The 12,986-nt window shown below is 30.8% G+C and overlaps 1 protein-coding gene across 8 annotated transcripts in view; it reads right to left on the reverse strand.

The window, feature by feature from the left end:
* The window catches only part of LOC134711229 (signal-induced proliferation-associated 1-like protein 1), a 47,456-nt gene that overhangs the window by 13,013 nt on the left and 21,457 nt on the right, over positions 1-12,986 (reverse strand). For 5 of the 8 annotated variants that reach the window (XR_010106157.1, XM_063571703.1, XM_063571704.1 and 2 more), the window contains 10 exons: positions 12,461-12,618; positions 11,273-11,379; positions 10,063-10,197; positions 9,279-9,376; positions 8,290-8,316; positions 7,120-7,265; positions 6,666-6,780; positions 3,872-4,122; positions 2,533-2,805; positions 148-344 (listed from right to left, as the gene is read on the reverse strand). Coding sequence is in view for 7 of the 8 variants with exons in the window: in XM_063571703.1 (XP_063427773.1) it covers positions 148-344; positions 2,533-2,805; positions 3,872-4,122; positions 6,666-6,780; positions 7,120-7,265; positions 8,290-8,316; positions 9,279-9,376; positions 10,063-10,197; positions 11,273-11,379; positions 12,461-12,618 (1,507 nt within the window). In the remaining variant the exon portion in view is untranslated. The remainder of the gene's footprint in view (positions 1-147; positions 345-2,532; positions 2,806-3,871; positions 4,123-6,665; positions 6,781-7,119; positions 7,266-8,289; positions 8,317-9,278; positions 9,377-10,062; positions 10,198-11,272; positions 11,380-12,460; positions 12,619-12,986) is intronic. The other 3 variants (XM_063571706.1, XM_063571707.1, XM_063571709.1) reach the window with 2 other exon arrangements.

Here is a 12,986-nt window from a genome sequence, read left to right on the forward strand (position 1 = left end):
AATTTTCTATTCTTACAGGGATTACTTGTACATGTACCTATACAAAGCATCATTTTCTTCAGAGATTTGTAGTCCTAAATGCAGATTAAAATATATGTACAAGGAGTTTCATACATGGCATATAGCACTGATAGATATTATACTTACTTATGAGATATGCATAGTCTGAACTATCTCTAGAACTACTACGTTCATGTTTAATATCCTCAGTACTACTGAAGTGGTTCTTGTCAAGGACTGAATCTGTATAGGCATGCTGTAGAGAGGTATTCCGCTGGAGACTTGATGTCCCTATCCTATTCTGAGGGGTCACAATACTAAATGGAGAATTCTTCATATCCACTCTGAAATATATATGGCATGCTAATGTGAATTTGTGATCATGGAAAATGATTACTGTGGATTCATTATTATTCGTTGGATACCAATTTTTGTGGATTTCATGGGTACAAGAAAACCACAAATTTTAATTTTTCAACAAGTTACAAATTTGCTGCATGGATATATGCATAATTTTTGAAAACCACGAAATCAAATATCAATAAAAATGCAAGTTTTTCTCAATCCACGAAAATTGATACCTACGAAAATAAATGAATGCACAGTATATAAATAGACGATTCTATAACCTTGCAATATTACTGAAGCTGGAGAGGATGAGATCTTGTATTATCTGCACTAATGAAGATGCAATGTATCAGTTGTTATTTGATGCCTTTGAAACAGTTAAGAATAAAAGAGAGCAAAATAACCATCATTCCTAATGAACATGTGATATCAAGAGGTAAATGGGAACACTTTCAAGTTAACTGATACAAACATTAAAATAGTACTAATGAAATACAGAGCTATACATTTTATGACATGAAATGAAGGTTTTCCAATATCAAGAAAATGGAAAACTTTGTTCCAAATCCAAATTAAATAGGATAAATAAAAAAAAAATCCAATCTGGAAACCGAAAAATCATTCTTATAAGCAATTTGGTGTGTAAATATAAAAAAAAAGAACATTTGGCATGAATGCAAATGAGACAACTCTTACCAAGATCACAAATGACAATGAAATTAACAACTATAGGTTACTGTATGGCCTTCAACAATTAGCAAAGTCCATACAGCATAGTCGTCAGTTTTAAAAGGCCAGGACATGACAAATGTAAAACAATTCAAACAAGAAAACTAATGACATAATTTATGTACAAAGAAATGAACAAAAACCAAATATGTAACACAGCAACAAAGGACAACCACTGAATTACAGGCTTCTCACTTGAGACAGGCACATACAGAATGTGGTGGGGATAAACAGGTTAGAAAGCGCCCACCCTCCCCTAGCCCGGGACAGTGGAGTAACAGTACATTATAGGGGTATACAAGATGTGGTTCATGAACATGATTATACTGGGCTTGTCTACTGGCACCCTACCAAATACAAGGTTGTACTTTTTTATGAAACCCTTACATACCCTTATGCTGGAAAAAAAGAACATAACAATAATAGTATTCCTTTTAAAGCAGAAAAATAAAAGATTAAAGTCAATTTATAACTCAAATTTTAACTTGAAAATTTACCAGAAAGTATTATTATGGATTTTTCATCAATCAACGAACAACCTTTACCATACTTTATTTTGTGTATGTCTTGAAAACTATGGTTTGGTAACCAAAGATGTTACATTATGTAGGCCTTTCAATTTGTGTGTGTCATCTAAACAATAAATTTCACAATTCCATACAAACAAATGATCTTGCAAAATACCATTTGAGAGGATTTATAGAGAGGTGAATTTGAAGGTTTAACAATAACAATAAATAAATCCTTCTCCATGCATATAGTCAAGGTGGACACCAAACCATTTGGCAAAATTTCTACTTATATTAATGAATCTATTTTTGAATTGCATATCTGCTTGGGGATATACGTGTACAAAATAATGTACTCTTTTTCAAACTTTTTTTGGATATGACCTAGATTACATCATAATATCTTCCAGCAAAACTGATAAAACAAACTGCTATGATACAAGGAAGATATGCTATAAATATACAGTAAAAAACAAATTATATATATTAAGGTGAATGTATACATGAGAAAGGGGTGTTTTTACTATTTCAATACACTTCGGTATAAAAATTAAAGAATATACTTTAAGGTATTACAAAATAAATATTCTACAAGACAGTACTGCAAATGAAAGGTGAAAACAGAAACACATGAGCAATTAAATGACTAAATAATAAAAATAACATAAATTGGAACTTATATTACAAGACTTTGGATAAAAAACACACATCTAACATAATGAAACTATTCCCCGTCAAGACATTTTTTCAGAGTAAATAACAAAAAAAAAAGGAAAGGAAAGGTTAAGCATGCGGGATAATAAAAAATAAATTCAAGCAGATGGCAAAGACAGAGCAAATATATATGTAAGCACAAAGAATATATATGATACAGATCATGCAAAGGATTATACTTCATGCAGGAATACAGTTCATGCAGGGAAACAGAAAAGACTGAAACTGGTACCTAGTTGGAGTTAATGGTTTCTTCTGAAGAGGAAGTGTCATCGATCCACGGAAATTATCTCCAGACTCATCAGTCTCTCTGATCTTTGTAGAAAGAGTTATTTCCCTTAAATGATATGATGTTTCACTAGAACTGCTAGAGATTTCTCTCGAATGAGATAGATCGCCATTTACATCTCTCTGCCATTGTTGAAGGTTTTCTGTTGCCTGCAATGCTGCTTTCAATGTCTTCAATGATGATGAATGACAATTTGTGTGTAGCGTAGCCACACCCCTGTAAAGGTCAAGGTCATGAATAGAGGTCACACTAAGGTCAAGAGAGATAGGTATTCAGTGTTCTCCCATTTGCACCATGTTCTATTATTTTTAACCATGGAACAATCCGATTTGTTTTTATAAAATAAATGTTAAATAAATGTGGTGGTATGTTTTTAGAGTGACATTATAACTTTAAAGAAACAATGTTACAACAAAATCAAATAGAGCTGTATAAAAATACAAGGGAGAACACTGGGTACAGCTAATGAAAGATTACTTCCCCTTAGCAGAAAACACATGCTAAAAATTTTTTTGCAATTGTTGATTCATTCTGAATAAAATATTCTAGTGTTTAGCATGGTGCTGGTAGTGCAATGTGGTGTAAAAGTTTATTTTCTATGATGAAGAAGAGTCATTTGTAATTGCTAGCCCTCAAGATAGGGCCAGTAATAAGGTTGTCCAGCTTGTAATTTTGTTCTAAAAAAAATTGCCTCTTAAGACATAAAAAATTATCTTAAATTGAATTGACTAATTTAGGAGCATGCAAGTTAAATAGTATTTTGCTAAATCTAATGCACAGAATTTTCATTTCTAAAGATGACTATTGCTTATAAGTCTATTTTTAACTTTAAAATAACTACACTTCCACAATGTTGATTCAGTTTAGGTAAAAAGAATGGTCTTAACTAAGATTCCTATGAATGTTAGAAATAAAAATATATCTGAATGTTCGCATATTGACATTGTATCTTCAACTGATAAGATACTGGTTTCCAATTTTGCCAAATAAAGCTAAATTTATGATGTTGCTTTAAAATTGACATTTACATTTTTTTTAACACTTTTCATATAGACAAACTTAATTAGTCAAAAATTCAAAGAATTTCAATGAATTCCAAACAGGAATAATGGAAATCCCCTTCAATTTATAAACATGTGTTATCAAATTAAATAATTTTACTGCTTTAAATGTTACAATTAAGCTCCAGATATAGACCAGTATGTGTGTACATATGTGTGATACAATCTGTGTACATGTGTTGTTATATGCGTGAGATGAATATAGCATCCTAAATACTAACCTTGGCGTTCCATCGTCAAATGGAGGTATGACCGTGACCTTGACAGTCACAGAGGTTCTCAGTAACTCTACTAACTCCTCGTGTGTCATGGTGGCAACAGCTATCTTACAGACCTCCACTAGTCTACTGCCTTTCCTCAGTCCTGCATCGTAAGCAAATCCTGTGGATTCCACGTCAGTTACAATGCCATCACTCTGAACATGAAACCCAAGCTGACCCAAACCATTTCTCTTTAACGTCATATCTTGTGACTGAAATCAAAATGCATTTTGTTGTTGTATTAAAGTTATGAGATCAAATGGCACAAATTTAAAAACTTCATTCACAGAATTTTACTGTGGTCAATTGTTTTGTTTCAGGAAATCTAATTACCAAGGGCAAAATACCTAAACTCACAAACAAAATAATTTACAAATTCTTCAATGCATTAAAAACTTCATTACTGGGCATATTTTTTTGAATGAATGAATCTTTATTGCAAAAGCATAGACATGCTATGGCAACATTAACAACATATATTACATAATATAAAACATGAATAGACAGCAGAGAACGATAATATAATACAATGAAATATAAAGTTATGAGACTTTATTAGATATAATATTCTATGCAGCTTTTACATTATTACATAATTTGTCCGTAACAGACTTACTAGAAGCTTGAAGTAAATTTAGTAGTTTGAGATTATTAGGACAATGACAATAGTACTTTGGTAAAAATTGTGTTCGTACAGATCTGTAAGCTGGACAAACAGGAACAAAATGGTATTCATCTTCAATAACACACTTTCTACAACATTCACATAAACGATCTTCTCTAGGAATATTATTATTAGGTCTTTCCACTTTTCCGTGGAAAGACCTATTGGATTTCTTCTGATTATTATTATTATTATTTTATTTTTTTTTCTCCCGCCTAATTTTTTTCCTTCGCTGTTTTTTTGTTTCGCAAGATGTCGCTTAGATTTTTGGAATATGATATCGAACAGTTTATACGCTTTTGAAACCAACTCGTTTTAACCGAATACTTTCCCAATTAAGAGTTATCTCCCTGAACACTGTTTTTCTTGTTATCTCTAAGGCTTCGCAACCGTATAAGAAACCGACAAATTTATTTTACCAAATTGCTCTTTATATCCTCAGGATGTTCTGTTTTATTTTGATCGAAGCAGTATATAGATTCCATATGAGAGTTATTCCCCCTTTTATGTTTGATATAAGAATTTGCATTTCTAACTGGTAAACCATAAGTGATAGAGACCTAGGGTCTTTTGATTTGAGGTCCTTGGTCCAAAAAAATGAAAATAAGGTCAAGGTCAAAGGTCAAGGTCATATTATAAATTTTGATTTTGGCTTATTTTCACTCATTTTCAAAAGCCAAATAACTTATCGACAAATTATTTTTACTAAATTGTTAGTTGCGACATGTGGTAACACGTAGATTTTAGTCGAAAGAGTACGTAGACATTTGATGCCATTTTTGCCCCCTTTTATATCTAATATTAGTTGTAAGGTAATACAACTCATTAACTATATATAGTAGAGGCTTAGAGTCTTTTGATTTGAGGTCCTTGGTTGATGACCTCGAAATTGAGCTCAAGGTCATAGGTAAATGTAACGTTCTAGATTTTGACCTTTGCTTTTACCTCATATGTATACATGATCAAGACTTGGGACTTTTTAAATTAGGTTGCAAGCAATGTGATATAGAAAAAGACAACCGGAAGTGACCTTTTGTAAACTGGAAGTAGCTATATTTTGTACTTCATTAATGAAAAAGTATATAGAACCATATATTTTTGGAATCAGTGTCACTTAAACTATCAAACTATACCGGAAATAACATTGTTTGAACCGGAAGTAAACAATTATCTCCCTTATCTATATCTTTTTCCATAGAAACCATACATTTTTGGAATTAGCGTTCAATAAGCTGTCATTTGACGGTACAATTGACATTTAAAACCAAATTTTAATATTTTCATATAAAAAAGGTCTTAACTGGTGGAAAGACCATCAATGGTTCTCTGAACAATTGGTTTTTAATTATTATTATTATTATTATAACGGCCAACTACAATATTACTGGGCATTGCATAGAAAGAACAATTGGTTTTTAATTATTATTATTATTATTATAACGGCCAACTACAATATTACTGGGCATTGCATAGAAAGACAAACTAGTGAAACTGCGAGCTACTGCTCACTGATGATATCCCGCTGCAACTGGATAATATTAATAGTGTAAAAATATGCAAGTGTTCGGTTAACAAGAAGTTGTCGAGTGATGAATCTGAAAACGCATCACACGGTATAGCTGATTTATATAAATCCTGAAAACAAATTTCAGAAATCCTTGTATTGTAGTTCCTGAGAAAAATGTGACGAAAATTTTCAACTTGGCTATCATGTGTAAAATCATACAAGTGTTCGGTAAACAGGAAGTTGTCAAGTGATCAATCTGAAAACGCATCACACGGTATAGCTGACTTAGATAAACCCTGAAACCAAATTTCAGAAATCCTTGTATTGTAGTTCCTGAGAAAAATGTGACGAAAAATATTCATGGGACGGAAAAACTGACTGACGGAAGGACAGACAGAGGTAAAACAGTATACCCCCTTTTTTAAAGCGGGGTTGCTTTTTTAAAGCGGGGTTGTAACAATCTTAGTTATTCCTATATTATTGATTAATTGATTAACAAAATGATTGGTCAATTAATTGATTGATTGATCATGAGTTGTATGACCACAAAGATATAAGATTTTCAAAAATCATAAAATATTTACCTCACAACCAGAAGTAACACCTGTTAATCTCTCACAGACTTCTTGTGTTTCTTCCATCTCCCCACTGAATGGCTTCACAAATACAGACTCTCCTTGATTAAAGTATATTCTTATACTGAAAATAAAGTTATTAGAATTACTTGTAAATAATTTATTAATCAGTTAAATATAAAAATATTTTTCTCATGGCAAACCAAGTCAGAAATGCCTTTTCTGTACTTTTAATTTCTATACTGTTAATTTATTCTTTTTTCTAACTTTCTGTCTTCATAAAAATGTTGTCAAAGACATGGCAATTAATTTAAAGACAATATTGTTTGTTGTTTTAATTGGTCCCTTCGACTCTTTTTTCATAAAAAGATGCAACATATTTTCTATAATTATTTTAAAAATATTCTATTCCTTTATTCAAGTTCTAGTGTTTAACATTTTAGTGTAATCTTGCTTTACTGACCTCATGGCTTGAGATGTCCAACCAATTATAGCACCACAATGGACAGTAAATATTACTTCACCAGAGCTCTCCTCAATCACAACCAATACTTCTGATGATATACCAAGAAACGAATCCACCTGCATGGCCAACCCACAGTCTTCTACCTGTTAAAATATAAGACAAAATTGTTGTCGAATCAAATAATTATAAATCTTCAGGTAAAAACAAAGTCAGAGACCCTATTATAATATTACATTTTTGATAATTTTATGTGCTTTCTATAGAAATATTAACCTTTTTTGAAAGAATCCAATAAGTTATATTTCAGAAATTGAAAAAGATAAATGCATTATTTTTTCAATTTTCAGTTATAGTTCAACAACCTAAAGATGTATGCAAAATTTGTGACATAGCCCTTTTACAGTATATTGACCTTAAGAAGTAGCGTAACATGTTAAATTGCATAAGAGTTTTAAAAGAGGTATAACATGTCAAATTGCATACAAGTTTGAAAAGTTGTATAACATGTCAATTTGCATAAGTGTTTAAGAAGAAGCTTAACATGTCACTTGCATTAAGAAGTGCTATAACATGTCAAGTTGTATACAAGTTTGAAAAGTAGTACAAGATGTCAAATAACATAACAGTTTTTTAAAAGTGGTATAGCATGTCAAATTGCATATGAGTTTAAAAAGAGGTATAACATGTCAGATTGCATACAAGTTTACAAGGTGGAATATCATGTCAAAATGCATACGAGTTTAAAAGGTGGAATCACATGTCAAAATGCATAGGAGTGAAAAAATGATATAAAATGTCAAATAACATAAGAGTTTAAAAAGAGCTATAACATGTCAAATTGCATGAGTTTAAGAAGTAGCATAACATGTCAAATTGCATACCAGTTTAAGAAGTGGTATAACATGTCAAATTGCATACAAATTTAAGAAAGAGGTATCACATGTCAAATTGCATAAGAGTTTAAAAAGTGGTAGAACACAACAAATTGCATACAAGTTTAAAAGAGGTTTAACATGTCAAATTGCATAAGAATTTAAAAAGAGGTATAACATGTCAAATTGCATAGGAGTTTAAGAAAAGGTATTATATGTCTAATTGCATACAAGTTTAAGTTTATAGCATTCTTGTAAGAAGGTATCACAAATGAAGAACTTTAATGCTTTCTACCTGTGAAGACAACCCACAGTCTACTACCTGTTAAAATAAAAGTCAAAATTGATATCTACTTAAATACTTATAGGTTCCATTCTTTATAAATTATTTAGTGTCTTAATGATTTAATAACATATTTGATGAAATAACAGGATAGTATTAAGTATAGACTGAATGGAAAAACTCAAATCAAATCTATTGTTGTTTTCTATGACATAGAATGAATGAATCTAATATCATGGAAGTCTAAATGAGTGAGAATGTCAGTAACAACAACATTGTGTGATTCTACAACATTGTGTGATTCTACAACATTGTGTGATTCTACAACATTGTGTGATTCTACAACATTGTGTGATTCTAGAACATTGTGTGATTCTACAACATTCTGTGATTCTACAACATTGTGTGATTCTACAACATTGTGTGATTCTAGAACATTGTGTGATTCTACAACATTGTGTGATTCTACAACATTGTGTGATTCTACAACATTGTGTGATTCTAGAACATTGTGTGATTCTAGAACATTGTGTGATTCTACAACATTGTGTGATTCTACAACATTGTGTGATTCTACAACATTGTGTGATTCTACAATATTGTGTGATTCTACAACATTGTGTGATTCTACAACATTGTGTGATTCTAGAATATTGTGTGATTCTACAACATTCTGTGATTCTACAACATTGTGTGATTCTACAACATTGTGTGATTCTAGAACATTGTGTGATTCTAGAACATTGTGTGATTCTACAACATTGTGTGATTCTACAACATTGTGTGATTCTAGAACATTGTGTGATTCTACAACATTGTGTGATTCTACAACATTGTGTGATTCTACAACATTGTGTGATTCTACAACATTGTGTGATTCTACAACATTGTGTGATTCTAGAACATTGTGTGATTCTACAACATTGTGTGATTCTACAACATTGTGTGATTCTACAACATTGTGTGTTATGACATTGTTGTTTATCTCTGTAAGAGCATACCTGGACACACCATACTGTTGTTCCAAGAGAAAACATATCAGGAATGACTTTCTGTTTTGTCTTTTCTTTCTTCCTGACACTTCCCAAACCAAATTTACCTAAAATACATTAAATTTTCATTATTAAATGTAATAATTACTGCTGATTTTGGTTGATGATTCACATAGGAAACACATTAAATAATTAACATATCAAAACTGGACAAAAAAACATTTTAAATAAAATAAAACAAGAATGAGACTATAGTACACAGATGCCTTGCCCATATTATCATTTCATACGTTCAGAGGACCGTAAAATTGGGGTCAAAACTCTAATTAGGCATTAAGATTAGAAAGATCATATCAAAGGATACATTTGTACTAAGATTCAAGTTGATTGGACTTCAATTCATTAATAACTACCTTGATAAAAACTTTAACCTGAAGCAGGACAGATGGACAAATGAAAAAACAAAGGAACAAATGGATGAATGGACAAACAGATGCACAGACAGGAAAACATAATGACCCTCGGTGGAGCATAAAAATTGCATTGTTGCAAAGTTAGGAATCATTTATGCATATGTAAAGTATGTAAAATTATGTAAAAATTAATAAAGTAATTTTCCAAAAATGATGAAATTCCAGTTTTGTTTATCTTAAATTCAATAAACTGGAAAATTTATTCATAAAATGCCTGAATCTACCGTCATGAATAGTCAGAAATGAAGGATAACTATATGTCATATGACTATTCACTTAATTCAAAACTACTTTCTACTGTAGTTAATATGATGACTTACTTAATTTAGAACTACTTTCTAGTGTGGTAGATGTCACATGGTTATTTGCCAGATCTTTGAGGTATTCTGTTCTTGTTCTAGTTGCCATAGCTTTGAATTTTTCACCTTTATGGGCAGTATTCTCTGCATTTATCACTGAAAAAAAATTGTCAACTTCATATATTAAGTTATCAAAATGAAGTAAATGTGGTGTGTAATTTTCATCATTTTTTTTTACAAAGAGTACTAATTATCTCATATTAGGTCAAACTTTTATGTCAAGAAAATTTGTAAGGGTTTCACGGAACCCGGTGTCTCGCCTACTTTTGCTGTAAATCGCAGGCTCAACAAAAGTGAGGAAAAAAATCAATGAAAATATTCTTCTTGATACTATCTTTTGATTGTAAGAAGCTTCTGTCCAAGTTTGGTAAAAATCCAGGATAGTTTTTGAATCTAATAAATGTTTCAAAAACTTTGACTGCAGAATATATGTAATGTTAACTGGACATGCTGGAAGAAATCTTAGTCCATTTATAAGTATAATACGGGAAAAATGGATTTATTTTTTTACAAAATTTACTTCTGGATACTATCTTATCATCATAAACAAGCTTCTGTCCAAGTTTGGTACAAACCAAGGATAGTTTAAGAAAGTTATTAAGATTTTAAAAACTTTAACCACAGAGTGAATGTAATGTTTCCCAGCAGAAAAATTAAGTCCATTTAAAAGTAAAATATGGAAAAAATATATTTATTTTTTTACAAAATTTACTTCTGGATACTATCTTATGATCGTAAACAAGCTTCTGTCTAAAATTGGTACAAACCCAGGATAGTTTAAGAAAGTTATTAAAATTTTAAAAACTTTAACCACAGAGTGAATGTAATGTTTCCCAGCAGAAAAACTAAGTCCATTTATAAGAAAAATACTGAAAAATGGAATTTTATTTTTATAAAATTTACTTCTGGATACTATCTTATGATCATAAACAAGCTTCTTTCCAAGCTTGGTAGAAATCCAGTATAGTTAAAGAAAGTTATCAAAATTTCAAAAACTTTAACCACAGAGTGAATATTTGTTGACGCCGCCGACGACGCCGCCGCCGACGGAATGTAGGATCGCTTAGTCTCGCTTTTTCGACTAAAGTCGAAGGCTCGACAAAAAATGAAAAGGAAATGAATACTTTATGCAACCTTTCAAATCAATATTTCTATCTTATTAATATTTTACCTTTTGCCAAAAGGAATTCTGCAAACTCTTCCGATTTAGGAAACTTGATGTTTTCTGGAATATGTGGACCAAAGGCTGGGACATCTTTAGATCTGCTGACTGATACACTGTAAAACAGATAGATATGTTAGTCCCCAATATATTTTGAAAACCGAAATCTGTCAATAAAAAAAAATCTTTTCAAGATGGTATATCACAGTCATTAGAGGTTTAATGTTGTTAATTTAATACATTTTTTTTTAATATTGTAGTCATCTTCATGGTTTATATAAGAACTATAATATCTCAATGGTTTAATTTGTATTTCATCGTGTGACTAATTGAAAAGTTCAAAAATTTTGTCATTCATAACTCTGGTCGAATACAATTTTAGTGCACACTTCATCTTAGTTCTTTATTTAGTAAAGTTTACTATTCAATTCTATCAATTTTTATTTCTCTTTTAAGATTTATTATGACTAATATTGTATGATTGTGGTCTTTTAGGTCTAATGATTTGAACTTGAATATAGTAAAAGAATGCTTTTATTTCTCACTGAAGAATCTAAACAATTACTTCAGTTTGTATTGCAGTAAATATACAAATTTGTAATAATCAAATATTTTTTCCAGCTTAAACAGTTAGCTGAATGTACATTTTGTGTGTAGCCATGTGATACCCATAGTAGTGTGCTGACATTTTTCTTTAATATCTGTAGGATACCAATTTTGTGTGATTTTATGTGTATTGGTAAACTACAAATTTAAAAGTACATTGAAGTACACATTTTCAATTCTGAAATTTCTTTAATGCTAACTCCACAAAATCAAATATCTACAAAATCAAATATCCATACAGCCTGTTATAGTTCTTTTGCTTGAGTGAATATTATTAAAAACAAGAATGTGTCCCAAGTAAACGGATGCCCCACTTGCACTATCATTTTCTATGTTCAGTGGACCGTGAAATTGGGGTAAAAACTCTAATTTGGCATTAAAATTAGAAAGATCATATCATAAGGAACATGTTTACTAAGTTTCAAGTTGATTGGACTTCAACTTCATCAAAAACTTCCTTGACCAAAAACTTTAACCTGAAGCAGGACAAACGGACAGATGAACAGATGGAGGAACGAACAGACCCACAGACCAGAAAACATTATGCCCCTCTACTATCGTAGGTGGGGCATAAAAAAGAGGTCAAATTACCTGTAACAGCATTTGTCTGAACATGGATTATGGACTCTAACGATGATGAAAACATGTTGAAATTGTGACCTTACAGTCTTTGCACTGAATGGATTAGCTCCAGGTTCCTGGAAGATTATGGTTACTATATCGTTTCCTATATGACGTTTGCGTAAAAGCTGCAAAAAATAAAAAATATATATCGTTCATGTTATAAAATATATTTAAACATATTTAAAGATATAACTAGTAATTTTTGTTGGCAATATAAACATTCATTACAAGCAAATATGAAGTATATATGATTTTAAATATTTTCAATCACAGAGCACTCAACATAAGTAACTTAAGACAGTGTATATAAAGTACATGTACAACAGAAATATTTATTTGTAATACATAACACTAACATTATTTGGTCTTAGATTGAGAGTTTTCTCATTGACGATAACAGGTTTGACATGTAAAAAATATTTTTAAAATTGTTTCATATTAAGGTATACATGAACTAAGCACAGAAGACAGAAATGTATGTTGTGTAAGGTAA

This window comes from Mytilus trossulus, chromosome 3 (assembly GCF_036588685.1).
Source record: "Mytilus trossulus isolate FHL-02 chromosome 3, PNRI_Mtr1.1.1.hap1, whole genome shotgun sequence".
In the NCBI taxonomy this organism is placed as follows: Eukaryota; Metazoa; Mollusca; class Bivalvia; order Mytilida; family Mytilidae; genus Mytilus; species Mytilus trossulus.